Source organism: Peromyscus maniculatus, chromosome 5 (genome assembly GCF_049852395.1).
Source record: "Peromyscus maniculatus bairdii isolate BWxNUB_F1_BW_parent chromosome 5, HU_Pman_BW_mat_3.1, whole genome shotgun sequence".
Taxonomy (NCBI): domain Eukaryota; kingdom Metazoa; phylum Chordata; class Mammalia; order Rodentia; family Cricetidae; genus Peromyscus; species Peromyscus maniculatus.
Window position 1 is genome coordinate 44,792,659 of NC_134856.1, and position 24,063 is coordinate 44,816,721.

Consider the following 24,063-nt stretch of genomic DNA (forward strand, 5'->3'; position numbering starts at 1 on the left):
CAAAGGGAAGAGATGTGGAACAGTGACTAGCCTGAGCTCCTGCTTCTGGCAGGTGCTGCTTTGGGGCAGCCTGGGCTTGTCATGGAGCAGGATGGGTTGGAGCCCCCGGTGCCTCTGTGTACACTGTTCCCTTTGCTTCCCGCTGTAGATATCTTCGCTGAACCTGTTCTGTTTTGCAGCAAGTGAACAAGACCAGCTTTACTGATTGAGCCTATGATTTGTTTAAACGTCTATTTTTTTCATATATTCATTGCATATACTCAAATGTTAGCAACTCGAAAAATTGGTGTTCAGGAGGGTGGCGGTGGCACACGCCTTTAATCCCAGCACTTGGGAGGCAGAGGCAGGTAGATCTCCCTGAGTTTGAGGCCTTCCTGGTCTACAGAGTGAGTTCTAGGACAGTCAGAACTACAGAATAGAGAGACCTGATTTAAAAAAAAAAAAAAAAAAAAAAAGCTGGGCGGTGGTGACACACACCTTTAATGCCAGCACTCAAGAGGCAGAGGCATGTGGATCTTTGTGAGTTTGAAGCCATCCTGGTCTACAGAGCAAGCTCCAGGACAGCCAGGACTGTTACACAGAGAAATTCTGTCTTGAAAAAAAAAAATTTTTTTTTTTTTTTTTTTTTTTTTTTGCATGCCACCTTGTCATACTAACAGCTTTTTCTGCTCTCTGTGGGAGACAGATAACACTGCCTCATACACGTGATGACATCTTGGAGTCCACGAACACATTATAAAAGTATAAGCTGTGACTCATTCTCCCTATGCATGGCACACACATGCATGGCACATGTGTGGAGGTCAGGTGACAACTTCTGGGAGTCAGTTCTGTCTCCTCTGGGCTCCGGCACTGGAACTCAGCTCAGCGGGTTTGCCCGGCAAGAACTTTTACCCCTGAACTGTCTCTCCAGCCTCAGTTCTCCTTTTTTGTTTGTTTGTTTGGTTTGGTTTGGTTTTTCGAGACAGGGTTTCTCTGTGTAGTTTTGGTGCCTGTCCTGGAACTCACTCTGTAGCCTAGGCTGGCCTGGAACTCAGAGATCCACCTGCCTCTGCCTTCCGAGTGCTGAGATTAAAGGTGTGCATCACCACCATCACCACCACCACCACCACCACCACCACCACCACCACCACCACCACCACCACCACCACCACCACCACCTAGCCTCAGTTTTATATATATATATATCAGTATTAGTCAGGGTAGCTAGGACTAGGTTGTAATACAGTAACAGACAGTCCTATGAGCTCAGGTGCTTAGTTCCGCACATTCATTGTCTCTTGGTCGAATATGCAATGCCAGTCAAGAGTAGGGACTCTGTCCACTCTGGGCAGTTGTTACTCAGGGACCAAAGCTGGCAGAAGCTATGTCTCCCTGTGAGTGTCACATTGCAAGTAGCTTGGTGACTCATACACCGACTTGAAGTCCGCTTGGATGAGAAAGTAGATTCACAGTTCCTTATCTAAAGTGTATTTCAAACCCACCCTTAACTTCAAGGGAAACTTGTTTGTTTTGTTTTGTTTCAAGATAAGGTTTCTCTGTGTAGCACTGGCTGTCCTGGAACTCACTCTGTAGACCAGGCTGGTCTTGAACTCAGAGATCCGCCTGCCTCTGCCTAACTTCAAGGGGAATAAGCAAATTCAGTGTTACTCAATTCTGGAAAGCTAGAAATAATTGAACAGTAGCACTCAGGACTTACCACTAGAGAAATAATGAAAGAAAAGATAGAAAATTACTAAAGAAGTACTTGAGTCTGCATATTGAAAGAAAGGGGGGAAATGCCTGGAAAGACACACCTAAGCACATCCTGATAACATTTCGGAAGCCTTATGGTGGAAAGAAAAACCTTTCAAGTTTCAGGCCAAATGAACAAATTATTTACAAAGGAAAAAGAATTAAATTGACCCCACATTGCCTGTTTGCAACACCTGGAAGCTAGAAGACGGTGAAATTTCTGTAAACCACTAAGGATTCAAGGACTACAAACCTCTGGTACCCAGAGGAGAGAAGGCTTTGAGCTTGTGTAAGGATTCAGAGTCTGTGCTCTCCTCTTCCCCACTATATTTGTCCGTAACGTGCTCGGATGCTTTGCTCTTGATACTGAGGGGTGTGTGTGTGTGTGTGTGTGTGTGTGTGTGTGTGTGTGTGTGTGTGTGTGTGTGTGTGTGTGTGTGTTTGTGTGGACGCACATGTGGATGGGTACCTAGGTTTGTGGGTGCATGTGGCAGCCAGAGGTTGTGCCAGATGTTTTTTTCACTCATTTCCCTACCTCATTTTAAGACAGGGTCTTTTTTTCCTGAGACAGGGTTTCTCTGTGTATTCCTGGCTATCTTTGAACTCACAGAGATCCACCTGCCTCTGCCTCCCAGGTGCTGGGATTAAAAGCATATGTCACCACCACCTGACCTTGAGACTGTCTCTTACTGACCTTGGAGCTCACCCATTGGCTTGACCAGATAACCAGGAAACCCCAAGAAATTTCCTGTCTCTCCTTCCCCAGTGATGAGATTACTGGTGTACACCACCTTGCTGGAGTTTTTCCATGGATGCTCGGGCCTTGTCAGGGCCTCATGCTTGCATGGCATGTGCTTTTCCGACGAACCATTTCCCCAACCCCTTTTGTTCTTCTGAAACATCCACATTTCTGCTACTTGTCACCTCTTTCCTCAAAGTCTACTGTATCTAAATTCACCATGCATCTTCCTTTTCACATCATGGCCTGACACTTTGTCTAGTGTCTCATTATGAACTTCCAGTAAATCTGAGTGATGTTTAACCCATGCACCTATCATTATGTACTTTATTTTAGGGTAGCCACCTAAACTTCCAAATGTCAGCTGCATGTCGTCCGCTGCGATTTAGCTTTTTCATTTATTTATTTTTTTCCTTTTTTTGAGACAGAGTCTCAGATAGCCCAGGCTGGCCTCAAACTCACTATGTAACTGCGGATGACCTTAAATTTTTGATCCTTCTGCCTCCACTTCCTAAGTGCCAAGAATGCAGCATTCACCACCACACTTGGTACAGATTTTTGTAATTTAGGTAAAATTGTGAAACAATGAAATCTCAAACCTGAAGTTTATATTTGATAAATTTTAACAGATGCATACACATGTATAACTTAAACCCTCCTCTTAATGTGGAACATCATCATTACCCTGGAAAATCTCACATTACCTTCTCTGTCAACCTCTGTCCCAACTCCTGTCCCTAAGAGACAACCACTATTCTAATTCTTCTCACAACCTGTTAGTTTTGCCTGTTCTAAATTTTCCTCTAATTAGTCATACTGTGTGTCCTAATGACCTTCACTGAACATGTTTTTAATGTTCATTCATGTTGTTGCATGTATCAGTAGTCATTAGCTGTTACTGCTGAGTGATTTTTCCCATTGTAATCTATGCATGTATCACAGCATTTTTATCCCTTCTGTTAATGGACAGTTAGGCTGTTTCCGGTTTTTGCTTGTTGTTAATAAAACTGTGATGTATATTTTTATAAATATCTACTTATAGACATATGCTTTCATCTGGTGGGGGTGGTGGCAGAGGAATTGCTTTGATCATAGTCTGGGAGTGTGTTTTATAAGAAACAAACCCACCTTTTTCCAAATGGCTGTCATTCCATCCTTTCATGTTACAGCTGTTCCATATCCTCACCAACATTTGGTGATGTCAGTTTTATTATTTGACATTTTACCAGACACATGTATTATGGTTCTCCAAAGAAACAGAAACTGTGTGCACACATACATGCATGTGTACATATGTGAAGAGATTTATTATAGGAATTGATTGACATGATTTGTAAGGCTGAGAAATCCCATAGTCTGATGTCTGCAAACTGGAAATCAGGAAAGCCAGTGGTGTTTCTTTGTTAATTTTTTTCCCAATGGTGTAATAGTATCAACCTTAGTCCAAAGCAAAAGTCCAGTGTCCCATGGAGCAGTCAGGCAGACTGAGAATGGAGACCTCACTTTTTTATTGCATTCAGGCCCTCAACTGATTGTATGAGACCTACCCACACTGGGGAGGGCAGTCTGCTCTGTGGTGTCTACTCAGTCTGATGGCTGTGTTTAGAAACACATTTCCAGAAACACCCAGGAATAATACTTAGCCAAATATCTGGGGACCCTATCACCCAGTTATGTTCACACGTGTACACACACACACACACACACACACACACACACACCACGCACGCACGCACGCACGCACGCATGCACGCACCCCTTGGCTCTAGAAGAGCATTGCAGAGGCCAAGTCCCGAAAGAGAACTTCTGGGCCTTTCTGTGCCCAGAATTGTCTTCAGGAGGCATAACTCAAACTTCAGTTAATCCATTGATGTATTGTGCATTGGGTTTTTGAAGGGGAGAGGATGTGGAAAGAAAAATATATGTGTCTTTGTGCTTGAAGAATGTAGAACATATGGTATAGAAATGTTTGGAGTGTCCAGGAGGTGGTGGCGAACGCCTTTAATCCCAGCACTCAAGAGGCAGAGGTAGACAGATCTCTGAGTGAGTTCCAGGACAGCCTGGGCCACACAGAGAAACCCTGTCTCAAAAACGAAAAAAGAAGAAATGTTTGGAGTGTCCCCCATGGTATCTTTGTCCCCTGTTTATATTAAATCCCACTTAGTCATCGTGTAGGCAAGTCCTATTTTATTGTCAATAAGCATCACAGGATGTGGCAGGAAAAACTGACGCAGGCATCCGGGAACTGCCTGGTAGAACAGAATTGGGGTGGTACCCTCGGAGCTCCCAGCTGAGAGGTGCCACATCGTTCCTCTTTGTACAGATAGGAGGCCCCTCTCGGGTGTGCAGCTCTTTTCACCCTGGTTGCCTCTTTTGATTACTCCACCTTTAGGTGATCGCAAAGACAGGCAGAACTGGGGCAGCCATTAAAATAGCGCATCAGCATCGGGAGGGTGGGAGAGAAACTGGAGCAACAAGAGCCAGCTCTTGGTCCTGCCCAGGAAATCAGGTCTTAAAGGAGAAGGTTCCAGTTTGTGTCCAGAGCGTGGAGATTCTTAACTTACATGGTAGAATATCTGGGAGGTGGCTAGGGAGCGCTCTGGACCAATTATCCCATCTGCTGCTGTCCTCAGACCGAGAAGCCAGGTTAGCCTGCCCCAGGAAGAAGCTTTTTAATTCACATGACTGTGAGCTTCCTTGAGGTCACTCTTGATTCACCCACCAGTGGTCCTAACCTGGCATTGTGAGTGGGCTCGCTTGACCTGGCACAGGGCAGACTTACCTTCTCTTGGCTTGAGTCTCTGATAGGTAACCGAATGCCAAAGGATTCCCACTTAAACAGGGCACTTGTAACAAGGAAGCAGCTGGGCTCTGGCTTTTGCTTTTCTGCCTGAGAAAGGAGAGCAATTGGATCTTCATTATGTCCTCTGTTGGCTACTTTTGATTGAATCTTATAGGGAATTTGCATGATGGAGCCACGAAGCACAGAATCAGGCCAGCGCATATTAATGCACTCCTTCCTCATTTGAGACATTAGCGGAACAGGTCAGGGGACCGACCAGCTGGGTAAGCCACCACCCTTCTCAGTGCACTGACGGGAGACAAGTTACTTAGCCAGCGAGCTTTAACCAGTGGCAGTGGCCAATGTGGCACCCACCTGTGTGGAGGACAGGGGCTGGGAGAAGCTCCAGGTGTGCCAGCTGAGTCCTTTAAGAGCACGTGGAGAGTGTCTTGAGCCCACCTGTGGTTTTCTCTGCAAGGAAAACAAAGCTTTTCGTCACTCTGAAGCACTGCTGACACCTCTCAGGAGGTCTGAGGAAGTCATGTGGTTTGGCTACCTCTGCACACCTTCGGTTTGTCTTGGTTTGCCGGGCTGACTTTCATTCAGTGCAGACTTCCTTCCAAAATGGGATAAAGATTTCCAAGAAATTTTAACCTTCAGATAGTTCATAAATATCAGTATTTGTCATTCCATAGGGCTGTTGGTGCTGAATCAAGACTGGACAGATACAAGAAAAGATTGGGGCGGTAAAGTGTAGAATCCGTCTTGATCATCGGATGACCTTTCAGGAAAGAAGGTGGGGACATTAGCTTTTCCCCCTTAGCTCTCCATTTTTTTTCTTCCCTTCTTACTTTTTGCCCTTTATTTTCATTTGAAAGGTAATATACAAGCAGGGCTGCAGACTCTGTGCCAAGTCGAATGCTGAATTCTGCAATGCTACACTGACAGAATTCCTAGAACAAAAATCATCGCCCGTGTTTAAGGACTATCTAGAAACATGGCTGTGGGGCATTGCAGAAGTGATTTGAAGACCCGTGTCTGTGTCCTGTTTGCTGCTGAACCCTTCCCCTGTGCTGGTCAGCCAGTGGGACCAGGATGCTGGCTTGTGGCCAGATTTGCTGGCTGTCAGCTCTCTCTTTCTGGCTCTGTTAATGTTGAACAAGTTACTTGAGCTTTTGACCTTCCCTGTGTTTCTATGAAATAGAGCTAATATAGCACCTGCCTATTGGTAGTACTTGCACTGTATGATAAATAAGAAGCTGTGTAAAGCACAGTGGCTGTCCTTAGAAATGACTCAGTAACTGCAGAATACTACTTACCTATTATAGTGTAAGAGGAGACTTGTTTCCACATTGGCAGGATGGAAAGTACCAGTGGAGGGACCCAGCAGTCTACGAGGCTATGCCCCTCTTGTCTGATGTGTGTATCCACTTAGTCGTGGTCTGACTAAGTCCTTCCCCTAGCCCTCGGTTCCTTCCTCGTCGTTTATTGCTCTAGGCCTGATGATGATGTTATCTCCTTCAATCATTGCAAACATGAGGTGTTTTTTCTCCATTTTTTCCAGCAATAAAACTGAGGGCTGGCCAGGCGGTGCTGGCACACACCTTTAATCCCAGCACTCGGAGGCAGAGGCAGGCGGATCTCTGTGAGTTCAAGGCCAGCCTGGTCTACAGAGTGAGTTCCAGGATAGGCACCAAAACTACACAGAGAAATTCTGTCTCGAAAAACAAACAAAACAAAACCCTGCCGGCCAAGGAGGGACATTACTTGCCAAGGCCTTGAGTCTGGAAAACCCTGGTCTTCTTGACATTCTCTGACTGCATAAAAATAGTCCCTCGTTACTTCACAGGCCTTGTAAAATGAGTTAAAACAAAAGCACTGAGAGGTACGGGCTCTGCTGCAGTCAAAACATGGTTCTCCCAACACACTCTCTTCGTCTACCAGAGGTAATATTTCCCAGCTCACCTCTTTCTCAACATCCCGTGGCCAACGTTTTCTTCCCTTTGGAAAGAACTTTGGACTGAGACCTAAGAAGCCCAGTGTGGTCTCAGATGTACTGCCTCAGTGTGTGACCTCACACTGCTCCGAGGCCTTCCTGGGGCCTGCTCCCTTTCAGAATAATGAAGAGACTGCTCTAAACCCAAGACCCTGCCTTTTATCCCCTAGGATATAAATGTCCGGTGACGTTAGACCTTGCTGAGTGGCCTGCTTGCCAGTATCTCAGCAAAACTCCACCCTTCTCCTTCACACTGAAACACCTCACACGTAAATAGAGGACTGTTGTGATGCTGTTTCAGGCATTACCCGAATCTTCTCAGAAGTGCTGGGGAAATACGCAGCATGGGAAGTGTAAACTTTTTCTAGTAACGGATCACTTGAATAGCTGTGTCTGTGCCCAGGCTGGGTTGGAGGGCCGGTCTGGAATGCCTCCTTCCATGCCGCTGTCGCCCAGCCCTCAGCCTGCACACAGTGCTAACAGGGAGTGCAGCAGACAGGTGTTCTCTAAGCCACTTACATTCTTAAGAAACCTTGCTCTTTTGAGTTGGAGACATCAGAAAATCTCTTGTAAACACACAAGAACTTAAGTTGGAAATGAAGTGTCTTTATCCTAAAAGTCGGGTCTTTTCCTCATCTCTCCATTGCATATGTGACACTGGATCTGCACATACATTCCTAAGCTGGCTTACAGAGACAAGCAGCCTAGTTCTGCCAGAAAACTAGGGACAGCGTACCGCTATTCCAAGCTTCTAACTGTCTTCTGGTGGTGTTACTTAGGAACTTGTAACAACCATGCAGAGGTCAGATACTGGTACCATTTCTTTTTTTTTTTTTTTCTTTTCTTTTCTTTCTTTCTTTCTTTCTTTTTTTTTTTTTTTTGGTTTTTCGAGACAGGGTTTCTCTGTGTAGCTTTGTGCCTTTCCTGGGACTCGCTTTGGAGACCAGGCTGGCCTCGAACTCACAGAGATCCACCTGCCTCTGCCTCCCGAGTGCTTGGATTAAAGCCATGCGCCACCATTGCCCGGCCATGGTACTATTTCTAAGACCTTAGGTGAGGTGTTTGGATGCTGAGAATTTTTAAGGAAATAGATGGAGGGAATAAGGGCCAAATCCATGGAGTCCACTTCAGCTGTAGTTAGCTGAGTGCCAAGTCTTCTGTTTGGTCCTATAGCGTTATCACTGCCGGCTATGGTGGCACATGCCGCCTTCTTTTTTTTTTTTTTTTCCCCATTATCATTGAGGAGAAGACTTGAAGTAAGTACTCTGTGTGACTTGCTTCCTGTTTCTGCACCACTTTACCCCAATCACAGCTTTCCATACAGATTTGCAAGGCATCGTGTGAGGGACACTGGGGCAGGAGTGGGCTCCTCTAGCTTGGGACTCACAACTGTCTATTTGAATGCTTTTATCTGTTTCCTTAAAAGTGTTTCAGGGGAGGCAGCGGCAGGTGGATCTCTGTGAGTTCAAGGCCAGCCTGGTACACAGAGCGAGTTCCAGGACAGTTAGGGTTACACAAAGAAACTCTGGCTCAAAACAAACAAACAAACAAACAAACAAAAGCATTAGCTGCTCTTGTAGAGGACCCAGGTTTGGTTCCCAGGACCCACGTGGTAACTCACAACCATCTGCAACTCCAATTCCAGGGAATCTGATGCCTTCTTCTGACCTCCATGGCACCAAACATACATGTGCTGCATATACATATGTGCAAGCAAAACACACAAATTTTAAAAAATAAATAAATATTGTAGATGGTCATTACCAACATCAAACTATGAAAATGCTAACTGAAAACTAATGGAACAGTGAAATCTCGGCAGCAGTAGCTAGATGCATTATGTTATGTTAGCCCATCCAGCCCAGGTGTATGCCTTTAATCCCAGCGCACAGGAGGCAGAGGCAGGTAGATATCTGTGAGTTCGAGGCCAGCCTGGTCTACAAAGTGAGTTCAGGACAGCCAGAGTTACACAGAGAAACCCTCCTAGCTTGAAAAAACAGAAACAAAAAAGTCATTGTTACCAAAGAAAGAAGCTGTGATTTTCTGTGATATACACAAATGGATGCAGGCAAATCAGTAACTTTTCAAAGTTCATGGTTCTGTGGTAGAATTTGCATGCAAAGAATTTATCTCTTTGAAACTATTCAATAATATAGAAAAGATTAAAATAATAACAATTCATCTGTCTTATGACTGGGCATGTTCATCAGTGCATTAGCCTGTTTGGGGGTGGGGAGGAACCAAACCATTTGTGTGTGTGTGTGTGTGTGTGTGTGTGTGTGTGTGTGTGTGTGTGTGTGTGTGAGAGAGAGAGAGAGAGAGAGAGAGAGAGAGAGAGAGAGAGAGAGAGAGAGAGAGAGAGAGAAGTTAGCTTTGCTTAATTGTAGTTCAACTCGGAAGATTCTCCACCAAATTTTACCAGTACTGTTACAATGATGAGGAAACCCTTGGTGTATAACAGTCCAGATTGCCCTAGCAGTAAAATAGCAGATTACAATGTCCTGTGTTCTCCTCGAATTGAAAATGACTGCTTTACTTAGTAGTGTTTAGGAGCACTCTGAAGAGCTGCGCCTCCTCTTCCCCCGCCCTGCTCACATACTTCTTAACTGATATAGCTCCCTTCAAGGGAGGCAAAGGATCTTGAGTGAAGGATGGATGAAGGTGCTACCCCCAGGCAGGGTGGGTAAGTTGAGGGGTTGGAGGTTCAGCTGGCGCATTGACTCCTCCCTTGGCAGAGACGGAAGGGGGTGAGCTCTGTTACTTAACGATAACTTGGCTGCCTTGGTTTGCTGCTTCCCTGGCCTTGCTGGCTACTAGGTCCCGCTGTAAAGAGTCTAAGAGAACATCAAACTCGAGTCAGCGAGCTCCGCCAAATGCTGTGTGGCAGAGCACCCTAGTGAAAGCTGAAGGCTATGGAGAAAGGGAGAAGCTCAATGACTTAATGAAGGAGAAACTGGCCTTGGCTTTGTCCACATTGTCTCTGTCCGGAGCGCTGACTCCACACCTTGTTGTGGTTGAGCATGTCCACACTGACTATGGATATCTGGATTTGGAGAAGGTATTTCATGCTGTTTTCCTCTCTTTCAGGTTTCAAGTGCCCCATTTGCTCCAAGTCTGTGGCTTCCGATGAGATGGAAATGCACTTTATAATGTGTCTGAGCAAACCTCGCCTCTCCTACAATGGTAAGGCTGTCTGTATCATCTGCTTCCTGATGTCAAGATGAGTTGGACAGTTGGGACATAGCCTCCAGGTTGGGGGGGGAGGGCTCTGTGTAGTTTTCTTTTAGTAGCAGTATCTGTGTGGTAGTGAGGAACCTACTGTTCCAAAGAGCCTTGGTTATAAGTTGGGGTAGCTGAGGAGTGGCCAAGGCAGGGACAAAGTTGGGGTAGCTGAGGAGTGGCCAAGGCAGGTCCCTGCTCAGGGCTAGAGTGGTGAGAAGACTCAGCATAGTTTGAGTATTGTATTCCTACTCAAAAATTTCGAGGACTAGAGATGTAGCTCAGTGGTAAATGCTTGCTGACATGTACAAGGCCCTGGATGCCATTTTAGCAACGCCCCCCGCCACACTGCCATCATAATTTGTAAATTTTAGATTTTATCGCAAGGTTATATCTCTTACTTGCTGGCCAAAGGATCCCAGTTGCAGGAGGACATGCTATCTGTCTTGGTACATAACAGCCTGAAGACCTCTGGACATGCCAGAAGGCCAGCTACAGGGCAGGCTGTGGCCCTGTCTTTCCTCCCAGTGAGCCAGCCCTCTTTCTCGAGCTGACAGCCTTTCCTTTTCTCTGTGACTGCCATGCTCCTGGGTCTACTGCTTTACCCATCCCCTGCTCAAGCTCGGCTTTGTCCGTTACCCATCTCTGCCTGGGACCATGGAAAGAGGGGTTTTCCCTGGATGGCTCTCATCGCTTGTCACAGTCATGGCCTCAAATACTGTACTCACTTTGTCTCACATGTGTCGGACCTTATGAAGACTGTTCTGTCCTGTGGGTTGCTGGCCAGAGCTCTCTCTAGACACTGCCTTTGCTGTCAGAGCACAAAGACGCTTCACAGGGGGCGTGGCCTGAGAGAGCTTGGCTTTTAGAATCATTGGGGAGAACTTTGTAATAACTGTGTCTGTGGCAGACAAAGTGATGTCAGGACTATGCAAAACAAAGTCACCTCACCTGCGTCTCCAGCTCCTTTCCCAGAGAACCCAGGTCTTCCTATGGACCATCACTTGAGGGGCTGGTGCTGCTGGTCCATCCTTCTCACCTCAACCCCTGAGAGCAGTGTTTCTCAACCTTCCCAGTGCTGTGACCCTTTAACACAGTTCCTCATGTCATAGTGACCCCAACCATAAAATTATTTCCTTGCTACTTCGTAACTGTAATTTTGCTACTGTTATGAATCATAATGTAAATATCTGGTATGCAGGGTATCTGATATGTGACCCCTGTGAAAGGGTTGTTCATCCCCAAAGGGGTCACGCCCCACAGGTTAAATCATTGCCTTAGAGCAAGGGAAGGTTGGCCACCTGAGACAGAGCCACTGTGGTTCCCTCTGCTCCTTGGTTTTCTCTCATCCTTGACATGAGAAACCATCTCTCCCTGTCTGTAAGCGCCAGACTTGCAGTTCAGAACTCTCTTTCAGAGCCAGTCCTTTCCTGCCAGAGGCAGGGAGGCCAGTCACCTCTAGCCCTGTGAGTAGAATTTATCCTAAGGTGATGGAGGAGCTTCAAAGCCCATGTCTGGCTCCTCTGTACACATGACTAATGCAGAAAGGAGGCTGTGGCCCCAAGGACACCTCATACTCAGTCTGTTTTTTCTTTTCTCTGAAGACACTGGAGGTAAGAAGACAGTATTTGGGGCAGGGTGTGGTGCCTCTCGCCTTTAATCCCAGCACTCTGGAGGCAGATGCAGGTGGATCTCTGAGTTCCAGAACAGCCAAAGATACACAGAGAAACCCTTGGGGGGAGGGGAGCAGTGTTTGTCACCTGGGTCCTTAGGCCAAAGCTTCCAAGGCAAGGGCTCTGAGCTCACTTTGGTTTTACTGGTAACATATTCTACCTAGTTTCTTATCACCCCAACCTCACATACTTTACCTTATCTACTTTAAAAAAAAAAAAAAAGAAAGAAAGAAACGGATCCAAAAAGATGACTCAGCAATTAAGTTTGGCTGCTCTTTCAGGGGACCTGAATTCAATTCCCAGCACCCATGTGCCAGCTCATAGACATCTATAACTCCAATTCCAAGAGATCTAATGCCTTCCCGCTTCCACAAGCACCAGCACAGACATGCATACAGTTAAAATACCTCTACACATGAATAAATCTTTAAAGTTTTCAAAGAAAAAAGTAAGAGGAAATCTCTGGCTAGAAGCCAGGCGCTCTTGGGACCGCCCTAGAAAGGGCCGGTGTGAAGCTGTCTTCAGTGGTGGTGACATTCTGTTTCCTCGTGAAAGGTGACTGCAGGGGCTGCAGAGGGGGCTTCGTGGTTTAGAGCCCTTGTTCTTGGCACTCAAATGAAGGTTCACCATCTCCTTGGACACCAGGCACACGTGTGGTACATAGACATACATGCAGACAAAACATTTATACACACAAAATCGTAAAATCAATCTTTTAAAAAAGTTCAGTGACTGGAGGGCTGAGACTGCAGCTCAGGAGTCGCGTGCATGCCTCTGGTGTGTGCAGCTCTGTATTTCATCCCTAGAAGGAGGGAAGGAGAGTGGGGAGAGAGAGTTAGCACCAGTGACCTGGAAAGCAAGCTCTGGAACCTCCTGGTCACAGCCCTGGAGACCTACACATGCACACACATTCACTCACACCTTCCACAGTTGCTGGCTCCAATGGAGGAAATTTCTATAAAATGTATGATAGTTATATAAGATGAAATTTAGTTACCACCAAAGAAACAAAGTAGGAGCCTCCTAATGAGGCAGATAGAAAGTAGTATTTTTCTTATTAAGAGGGTTGGCCAAGTGGAAGGTTGGAAGGCCTCCAGTAGTTGCCTGCCAGATTATTTTTTAAAACTTAGGGAAAGCAAGACCAGTTTTACTAGTCCAGCAAGTGCCCGGAGGAGAAGAGAACTGGCACCTAGTGCTGCCGGGGTTAGGACTCAGGCAGGCAGGCCAGTGACCACCAGAGACCCGCTGGAGGGACAAGCCCCAGGCAGCTGCCATTAGTATTCTCACTCTTCCGGGCCTTTCTATGGCAGCCCTGGAACCTAAGACTCCTAGAAGCTGAGGGAGTTACAGAGAAGAGAGGAAGGAGGTAAGGGGGCCTCTGGGTAAACTTGATTGCCCTCAGTACCTGTATCTTTCTCTTTCTAAACTCTGGCCATCTACTGCCCAGGTAGCAATACAGAAGCTCCTGCGATGGAGGTATGACTTTTCCTTAGCAGAAGAGCATGTGACAGGGCGGTGGTGGCCCACGCCTTTAATGCCAGCACTCAGGAGACAGAGGCAGGCAGATCCCTGAGTTTGAGAACAGTCGGGGCTACACAGGGAAACCCTGTCTTGACAAACCAAGCAAACACAGATGAGGAAGAAAAAGAAGGAGGAAGAGGAAGAAAAGAAGGAAGAAGGAACAAGAAAAGAAAGACAGAAGAAGGGATATTCTGGTGAGGCAGGTGTTTTCCTACAGCGTCAAGGACGTGGCAACCAGTATGCTGCCTCAGTAGATGCCGGGAGTTCTGTTCTGGGATACAGGCCCATGCTTGGCTTCTTGATTTATGATGCTCTCCCTTCTCTGCCAAGAGGTATTGCCCTATCTTCAGAGCTCTGAAAATGCTCCTTTCCTTATTATTTATTGTGTGTTCCTATGTGTCTGTGCCCACCCATGGGTGTGTACCATTGCCCCCAAGTGGAGGCCAGAAGACGACATGGTGGGGACTATGTGGATTCCAGGGATTGGACTCGGTTTGTCAGGCTCTGCAGTAAGTTACCTACTGTGCCGTCTTGCCAGCCCAACATACTTTCTTGGGGGTGTGTGTGGGGGGACGGACATGTATGTGCACATGTGGGTGCATGTAAAGGCCAGAGGTCAACATCAGATGTCTTCCTCACCTTTAATTTTTTATTTTTAGATTTACTTTTTTCATTTTATGTGTATGAATGTTTTACCTGCATGCATATGTGTATACCACATGCATGCCTGGTGCCCTTGGAGGTCAGAATATGGTATCAGACCCCCTGGAACTAGAGTTACTGATGTTGTGAGCCTCTAGGTGGGTGCTGGTAACTGAACCCAGGTCTTCTGCAAAAGCAATAAGTGCACTGAACTACTGAGCCATCTCTCCAGTCACCTCTTCTTATTTTTTGAGATGGGACCAGACTCTCACTGAACCTACAGCTCACGGATTTGGCTAGGCTGGCTGGCTAGTGAACTCTAGGGATCCTCCTGTCTCTGCCTTTTCGGGGCTGGAATTAGAGATACGCACCGACATGCTGGGTTTCAGATGGGTGCTAGGAATGGGATCGCACATTGTGTCTGAGTGGCAGGCACTTTACCAACTGAGTCCCCGCCCTAGTCCACATAAGCTACGAGGCCAGAGGAGAGGACACTGCATGGAGAAGCTGGAAACAGCTTTGTGACTGTGAAACATCCCAGGCCTTTATTTAGTTGGCTTTACCCCCCTGGGTATCCTCATTGCAGCCAAATTTGTCAGAACCTTGGATTACACCTCATAAAATCCAGGGGTTGCACACGATCAGAGAGACAAAGGAACAGCCACAGCCACTTCTCCCCTCGCCACCTCCTCAGCCAATCTCCAGACTCCTCAGGCTGAATGCCTCGGAGTCCTCAGCCAAAAGGGCCTCTCCAGTTCCTGTGTCCTCCACCTTATGTGCCTTTCTCTGCCCAGCCATTTCAACCTTCCTAGTGCTGGGATTAATGGTGTGTGTGCTTCCCAATTCTGGTAGCAAAGGCATGAAATCTCAAGTGCTGGCATTAAAGACTGACTCCCAGTACTGGGGTTAAAGATGTGTGCCACCACTGCCTGACCTCTGTGGCTAGCTCTGACCTTTGATCTTCAGGCAGGTTTTATTAGAGTACCATAGAAAATATTACCACCACAAGGTGTATTGGGTGGTACAATTCCTCTGCTGATAGGAGACACTCTGCTTAAGATCTCAAGAGAGGACACTCCAGCATTACTAAGAAAGGAATCAGAGAACCTTGTCCTGTCTGCCAACATATTGGGCCAGCGGCAGCTCTGTACTTGACAGAGATGGTGTAAGACCAAACCTGTGCCTCTCCTATACCTTCTGCTAGGAGTTTTCCCTTTTCTTCCATGTTCCTTATTGACATACTGCAGGGAGAATGTAGATGCATGCTCCTGCTCTTAGCCAAGTCTGAGCTGGGCCTCAGCCTTCCCTCCCAAGCCCCATGCCACCAAGAGTTCTGGGGCCCTTGGTGAGTGCCTTGCCAGAGCACTCCATGGTTCAGCTAAGTCTTAGGAGGTCAGAGGCAACAGTGCTGGCTCTCAGACTGCCCTACCCATTGTGAGCACCTGGAGACCCCAAAACACCCTCAGAAATGGGAAGCTTACGCTTCCTGTGAGATGGGTATTATTTTTAAGCCACCAGGGAAGTCACTCGTGGCCTGGACCTTTAAAGGAAACAGGTAGGATGGCAAGAGCTCAGGCTTAGAGTCATGGCAGCTGCATAGATGTCCCTCTGCCAGGGTCTGCAGGACTCTCTGAGATCTCTCTGAAATTCTTGGTCTCTAGATGGCTCAGGAAAGCAGGGGCCCTTTTCTTCTTCTTCTTCTTCTTCTTCTTCTTCTTCTTCTTCTTCTTCTTCTTCTTCTTCTTCTTCTTCTTCTTCTTCTTCTTCTTCTTCTTCTTTTTTTTTTTTTTTTTTTTTTGGTTTTTCGAGACAGGGTTTCTCTGTGTAGCTTTGCGCCTTTCCTGGGACTCACTTGGTAGCCCAGGCTGGCCTCGAACTCACAGAGATCCACCTGGCTCTGCCTCCCGAGTGCTGGGATTAAAGGCGTGCGCCACCACCGCCCGGCCTTCTTCTTCTTCTTCTTCTTCTTCTTCTTCTTCTTCTTCTTCTTCTTCTTCTTCTTCTTCTTCTTCTTCTTCTTCTTCTTCCTCCTCCTCCTCCTCCTCCTCCTCCTCCTCCTCCTCCTCCTCCTCCTCCTCCTCCTCATGTCAAGGAGCACTTGAGTCCATCTGCATTGTCATCTGCATGTGTGCCAGGTCCAGGGTCCTTGGCTTTGTGCCACAAAGTCCCTGTTTGATGAGTATGGAAGTCTCACAGAAATGCTTGATAGCCAAGCCTCTGCTTCTAATCCACTTTCTAATCCCAGGGACATCTGGTGGCTGCTCATTCTCAGAGCCCTGATGATTGCACCAGGAAGTTTTAAAGAGACCTCTTGAGGATCTTTACTTTTCCTACCCTCTGCTCCCTGGGTTCTGGGCTAGGTATGGGCACTACTGGATTACCCACACTGTCAGATCCTATGCCTCTCTCTCTCTCTCTCTCTCTCTCTCTCTCTCTCTCTCTCTCTCTCTCTCTCTCTCTCTCTCTTTCATTACACTTTGTGTATGCGTGTGTGTGCGTGTGTTTGTGTGTGTGTGTGTGTGTGTGTGTGTGTGTGTGTGTGTGTGTGTGTGTGTGTACAACTTGGGACCAGTTCTCTCCTTTCACCATTGTGGGTCTGGAGAGCAAACTCAAGTCTTCAGGCTTGTGGCAGACACCTTTATGTACTGTCATCTCTCCACCCCGATTCCAAGCCTCTTATTCTTTTGGGCCACTCCAGAACTTCCAGATGGCCTTCCACAGCCTCAGTCCCAGTGTTCTCTGTTTCCTGCTCTGTGTCAGCCTAACATGGTGGGTTCAGTTCTCCATACCGTGCTACAGACACCCAGGGTGGCCAGTAAAGTCCATAAAATTGCTTTGTGAAGAGGCCATAAAAAGTGTGTATTTAATCAACAGGTGTTCCAGTCTGGGTCTGCTAGTCCTTCATTGACAAGTGTTCAGGGCAGGGTTCTACCTGTGGATACTAAATGAATCACCCTTGTTCTCCTTGCTCTAGCGTGATGTACACTTTGAAGAAAGAGAAGTCAAGTCAGTCCTATTGAGGAAGAGAGCCTCTGAGCCAGACCTCCATATCTGCTCCTCACCCCACACTAGCACCTGGGGGCCACATGGGCTCACGAGGTGCAGATGGAACAGTGAGCACAGACCATACAGGACGTCTGACTGGCTTCTTGGGTTCACTGCTGAGTTACCCATTGGTAGGGGGTTCCCAAGGGAAACTTTTGGAATCTAGGGGAGAGAGGGACAAAGGTTATGAAGGGCTATAGCCTGAAAGCCATGTCAGGGCTAAGATGCCCCAGAGAATGGGGAAGAATTGGCCAAGGATGTCTCCAGGATGACTCCACTGTCTCTAGACTGAGCGAGTTTGCCTCCATCTCTGTTGAGGGTTCTGTTCTCCAGTGTTCCCATGAAAAGCATCAGGCATAGCCAAGGTGGAAGCCTTTACAGTGAACACCTGTCTCCTGGGCCTGCATTAAGCTCCTTTGTCTATTCACAATCCATCTTACCCTTTGACTGCGTTCTCAAGTAAAATGCAAATTCCAGGTGTCTTAGTCAGTGTTCTATTGCTGTGAAGAGACACCATGACCACAACAATTCTTTTTTGGTTTTTCGAGACAGGGTTTCTCTGTTTTGGTTCCTGTCCTGGAACTCACTCTGTAGCCCAGGCTGGCCTCAGACTCAGAGATCTGACCGCCTCTGCCTCCCGAGCACTGGAATTAAAGGTGTGCGCCACCACACCCAGCTTCAGTGCAGTTCTTTGTTGAGGATTTTAAGTGTAAAAGTAGTATGTGTTCAATCATTCAAGACAATATAAAAGAACATCAGAGCACTTTACTTCTAATCCTACTTTGTGTCACTTTAAAGGTGTATTTTTCAGGATTTTTCTTTACCTGCACACAGTTATATGTGGTATCTAGTGCTTAAGTGAATGGGACTGGCCACTTTGGGTGTTCCTACACTTGCCAGGTCTGGAGTGTGAGGTGACAGTGTTGTGGCAGACCATTGTCCATCTCCTTTCTTAGTTCATATTACACTTTCTGTTGTATCCTTGGCTTAGCTAAATGTTAAACCCAGTGGCCAGGAAACACAAGTGATTTCTCTCACAACTCCTAAGGATATAAATGTCAATATCAGATTTTATCTATTTTATTCCTTTGCCCCAGGATTCTTGGGCAAGGGACTTTGAGCCTATGAATAATTGCCCCCCACCCCCCACCCCCTTTTTTTTTCTTCCTGAGACAAGGTTTCTCTGTGTAACCCTGGCTGTCCTGGAACTTACTCTGTAGACCAGGCTGGCCTCAAACTCAGAGATCCGCCTGCCTGTGCCTCCCAAGAGCTGAGATTAAAGGCATGCGTCACCACCGCCCAGCTAAATAATCCATATTTTATGGGTCCTTAATAGTTTTCTTTCCACCAAACAACAGTGGAAAGAGAAGTCACCAGAACAAAGGACCCTAATCCTGGACCATCCTCAAGTCCCCTGACAATGGCAAGACATGACTTCTTTGGTTTCCTCATTCACAGGATGAACATGACACTTAATGCCTTGCCTGGCTTGTAAGATCCTTCGACTCAAAGAGAAACATAGACACAGAATCTCATTTTAATCATTGCTACAGCTGGGGACTGATGGTCTGCTCAGTGGGAAGTGATCTAAGCTCTCCTTCCTGAACAGCCATAGCCTGCTCACTTGATGTTCTCTTGTGGTTTGGGTGATTTCCGGGTGATTCCATGTCACCTCTGCATTACCAGGCCTGCCTATGGCTTTACTAGAGTTTAGTCTAAACTTTCTCCTTGGACAGTCTCTTTAGTCTGTTCTCTGTACATGTTGCCCCGTATCTATTCTGAACCCCACATCTAGACTAAAGCAGATTTCTGGAAAGCTCCACTGGTATGTGTCTATGGAGACACTCAGTAGACAGCTGGATTCGTCACTCTGACCTTGCCTTTTCCTGTGGAGTCTCTAATGACTTGCCATGCTCTCGCCCTACCCTGTGAGCAGTGTGCTGTTGCTGCGTGCTCAGAGTGCCTCCAGAGTGAGGTTCCACAGCACAGCACGAAGCTGCCCTAGGGACTTGGCTTCACCCCTGCTTATGACTCCTTAGGCTCTTTGCAACCTGCCTTAGCCCGTTTCCTCAAGTTCCCAAGTGTCTGACACTGTTTCCTTTGCCTGGAACCTAATCCCTCCCACCCCAGCCTGTGCCCTTGACTCCTATCACTGTGAACTTCTCCAAAGCTGTCCTTGAACAGTCTGAGTAAGCACTTTTCTTCCATACCCCTAATACCTGGTTCAAGCTTCTGGTTCAGAAGGCTCTTCTAGTTACTGCTTATTTCTCCCATTGCTGTTCCCCCCCCCCCCACATACACACACACATACAAAGCATACATAGTGCTTTGGATCATGTAAGTAGTTCCTAGACCTGTGTTTGCTCTGTGCCACGCACCTGCTGCTGATTAACCCCGTTGGTCTCTCTGTCTCTCTTGCAGATGACGTGCTGACTAAAGATGCGGGGGAGTGTGTCATCTGCCTGGAGGAGCTGCTTCAGGGGGACACGATAGCCAGGCTGCCTTGCCTGTGCATCTATCACAAAAGGTACAAGGGCCTGCCTGGCAAGAACCATGTAACAAATCCCACATCCACAGGGTAGATAGCCCTCGCCAGCCATTCAGTCCTCTTTGGCTGTGGGATGGCCTGTACACCCTTTGCTCTCTGAGAGAGGTCAGGCATCTACTGTACTGGTGGAAGACTCAGTCATAGCAAGGGCAGAGCAGAGGTGAATTGCTCAAGGTTCAACTCTGCTTCGGCAGTTCAGATGGTAGGAGCTGTGGGCAGACCTGGTTTGGAGTTCTCCCGAATCCCACCTGAAGCTTGACTGCCTTCCTTCCCTCTGAACCCTGTCCTGCAGAGGGAGAGGTAGCAAGGGTAGAACAGCTGTCCTTGGCGGCCTGTGAGACACCTCCTCCCCCAAGGGCCAGGAGGCAGGAAAAGCCACTACCTGTAAGTACTGAGAGCTGCTATAATTAGCCAGGCCAAGATTTGTCCTCTACCTTCAGCAGTATCCTTTTTTTTTTCCTAACTGGAAAGAAGACACCACATTGCCCAGGACAGTACCCCTATGTTCCTGTGGCCACCACCTGCTCTCTGCTCCTCCAGCCGGCACTGGTTCCTGGCACGGGGGCTTTCCTAAGCCCAGCCCAGGACTGCTGGTCTGCGGTGTCACAGCTGTGCCTGGCTGGCGTGTGGCTGGCCTATGGGAGAACTGGTTCTTGGTCTGGTTTCCACCACAGATCCCTGCAGCATCCCAGGCAGGCACTAACCAGAGCTGGGAAAGAAACCCCCTGACCCTGCTGGGGAAAGCTAAGCAAATGATCTTTTTGGTCACTCTCCTTGAAAATGCCCAGATGTGGGTTTACAAAACAGGACAGTGTCCTGGGGCCCTTGCTGTTTCTTCTGGGATGCAGACAGTCCTCTATAAACACTGGAGAGGGAGGCCTTGCTGCACCCCTTCCCAGGCTCACCTACTTAGCAGTGTCAAAGAACCCAAGGGTCTAGCTCCCCTTCCTAGTGTTGCTAGGCAGACTTGGAGCTTCTGAGAGGGGTGCCCCCATCACCTCAGATCTGGCCACATTTGTCACTGGCCAGCCTCTCCTGGTCCCACTTTCTGCCCTCCTCAGAGACAGTGAACCTGCTGCTGCTCTATGTAGCCCACCTGCTCTCACCTTCTTAGTGTTAACTGCTGCTGTCCTGGGCTCCTGGGCTCGGGCTTTGGGCCTTACAAGGCCGCTCTTGCCCTTCCTGCAAAGCCAGATCTACCAGTCTGTACCTACTGGCCTGCCTCCTGCTGAGCCACAATCATTCTTTTTTTATTCTTATTTTTTTAAATAATTTATTTAACTTTATTTTATGTGCATGAAGGAATCAGATCCCCTGGAACTGGAGTTGCAGACAGCTGTGAGCTGCCCTATGGGTGCTGGGAATTGAACCTAGGTGTTCTGGAAGAGTAGCCAGTGCTCTTAACTACTAAGCCATCTCTCTAGCCTCCCCCTGCCCAGGATCATTCTTTATTTTTTTTTAAAGACTTATTATTTGATTTATTGAGACAGGTCTCACTATGTAGCTTCGGCTGTCCTAGAGCTTACTTTGTAGACTAGGCTGGACTTGAACTTACAGAGATCTACCTGCTTTTGCTTCCCGAATGCTGGGGTTAAAGTTGTGCATCACCACCACACCAGCTTATTTTTTTTTTTTTATTTGATGTGCATGGGTATTTTGTTTGCATGTATTTTTATGATGTGTGTGCCTGGTGCCCACTGAGACCAGAAGAGGGCATTGAATCCCCAGGAACTGGAGTTAAAGATGTTTGTGAGCCACTATGTGAGTGCTAGGAACTGAACCTGGCTCTTCTGAAAGGACAAGCAGGGCTTTTAGGCACTGAGCCATCTCCTCAGCCCTCAGGATCATTCTTTAAAAAAAAAAAAAATACACATACATATATATTAGTTTTAAATTGTGGGGGGGAGGGGGTGTGCGCATCTGACTGCAGGAGCCTACCAAGGCCAGAAGAGTCAGATCCCCCTGGAGCTGCATTTACGGGTTGGCTGTGAATCAGCAGATATGGGTGCTGTGAACCAAACTTGGGTCCTCTGGAAGAGCAGCATGTACTCTCAACCACTGACCCATCTCTCAGGCTCCCCCTCTGCCCCTGCGCCCTCAGATCATTCTTGATATTCTCCCCTTTTTCCGACTTCAAGCGGGTAGGGGACATAATAATTTTTCCCTGGGTCCTTTCAGGAGAGATTTGGAAAACCCTCCCCCAGAGCCCAACCCCTGACAGGACCCCTTGCAGGAGCATTGACATTCATCAATAACTGATGTGTCTCCCTTGGTACCCGCTCCAGCTGCATAGACTCCTGGTTTGAAGTGAACAGATCTTGTCCAGAGCACCCTGCTGACTGACCCTGCTGGGCTGGCTTGCTGACTCCTCTCAAAGGTGAGCCCATAGTTGGTGGGGGCTCTGGGCTTACAGGGTCAAGTTTCTGGGAGTTGGGGGAGAGGGGGCAGACTGCCTGATACACACCCCTCCAAGGAGAAAGCAGAAGCAGAGAGGAGGACAGGAACCATGTCCTCAGTGAGCAGTTCCCAGGGTGTGGGGGTTTTCCTGGGGAAGCCTAAGGAGGGACAGTAGCATGCTCATGAAGAACTCGGGGCAAAGGTAGAATCCCATTCCTTTCCCCGAGAAAGGCGGGTCCCCTGCAGAGTGCATGGGCTGAAGCGGATGAGCCCCAGCCGCTCTGCGGCTGCCTCTTTACAGCAGCTGTCTTGTCCTTGCTCACCTCCTGGCTCTGGAGGCTCCATTTCTCTAGAAATGGAGGACTCACTAAATAGAGACCTGTGGAACTCAGTGTCCACTGCAGAGTGCTTGTCTGAGCTCTTTTCACTGCTGGTTCTCCCCTGCTGGCCACCTTACCCCACTTCTAGGGGACTCTGAGGGCTCCCGGCCATACCCAGCCCTCCGTCCTCAGCACAATGTCACAGTAATGGCAGCAGGCCAGCATTTCAACTCCCTCCCACACATGCATATGTATCTCCAGTGTGAGTGTTCCATTTCCTCCCAGGGTGCCTTGTTTAACTGCTAACCCCTCTCCTGGTCTCCTATCCCTGCCCTACCTGTGCTTTCTGAGGCCTGTGCTGGCATCCTCTCCCCCCCCCCCCCCCTCATTCTCTCTTTCTGGCAAACAAAACCTAAGTCCCAGACAAACCAATAGCGCATTTCCACTTCATCTCACATCCAAAGGTTTGGGGGGAATTTCTTTTCTTCTCTTTCTCTCTTTTGTTCTGTTTTCTTTTGTTAGGTTTATTTTATTTATTCCAAGTAAATGCCCAGACCAGCTGACGGTGTCAGGCAAATCAGGGACATTTGCTCTTTTTACCTTCACCTCAAACTCTGATGACAAGGGGAGAAGACAGAGCAAGGGTGAGAGTGAGGCAGGGGATTGGACCCTGGCTTCAGGATGCAGGTCCAAATTGCCGGCATGATGTTTGGCTTCCGGGGGCCTGCCTGGACTGAACCAGACACCCCGGCCGACCAGCCTGCCCTCGGGACACGCTGCGCTGCTGCCAGTTCCCGGCCGGATGGAGCGCGACTGACTTCTTCCGACCCACACAGGGACGGACAGCCCTGGGCCTGGGAGGAGGCTCCTCGGACACTGGACAGAGCTGAGCTTGGGACACCAGAGGGACAGGGCACCCCTTCTGCACTGACTTCCAGAACATGGTCCTCCCTCCTCCCTGAGGACACCCAACTGATTGAGAGCGAGTCTGAGAGAAGAATGAATTGACCTCTATTCTCCCCCTCACCTTCAACCCAGGAGGGAAAGGGCATTTTCTTTTTCACCTTTGAAAGGCGTTGTGGGTCTGTCTTTAAAGTGTTTACAACAACAAAAAAATTATATAAAAAAAGTCTAGTGTCGACTGGTGTTTTCCCTCGTGATGTTTACAGATTGCTGTTTGCTGCCCAGCTGAAACCCACTCAGTGACAGAACCAGGCCTAGCCATGTCTTCTCCGCTATACTCTGACGGCGGGCGGGCGGGCACACGGGCACTTCCTTTGCCCAGTGCCCCAGTTGGCTCTCTGTATCACCAACCTTTCTACTTTGGGGGGGTTCGTTTTTTTGTTTTCCTGTTTTTCTGTCCCATCTTTCTGGCTTGGTTTTGCACTTTTCTCCCTTAGTACCCTGATACCTTGATTTCCTTGCCAAAAACGAAAAAGGAAGACGC

The 24,063-nt window shown here is 47.9% G+C and overlaps 1 protein-coding gene across 4 annotated transcripts in view; it reads left to right on the forward strand.

Annotated features, from left to right (window-relative positions):
• Znrf1 (zinc and ring finger 1) overlaps nt 1-23,755 on the forward strand; it is a 96,474-nt gene extending 72,719 nt beyond the window's left edge. The window contains exons 2-6 of one of the 4 annotated variants that reach the window (XR_013051306.1): nt 10,339-10,434; nt 19,773-19,878; nt 20,192-20,283; nt 22,185-22,276; nt 23,139-23,755. Coding sequence is in view for 2 of the 4 variants with exons in the window: in XM_076572172.1 (XP_076428287.1) it covers nt 10,339-10,434; nt 19,773-19,878; nt 22,185-22,242 (260 nt within the window). In the remaining 2 variants the exon portion in view is untranslated. The remainder of the gene's footprint in view (nt 1-10,338; nt 10,435-19,772; nt 19,879-20,191; nt 20,284-22,184; nt 22,277-23,138) is intronic. The other 3 variants (XR_013051307.1, XM_076572172.1, XM_006974086.4) reach the window with 3 other exon arrangements.
• Nucleotides 23,756-24,063: the final 308 nt, after the last annotated feature.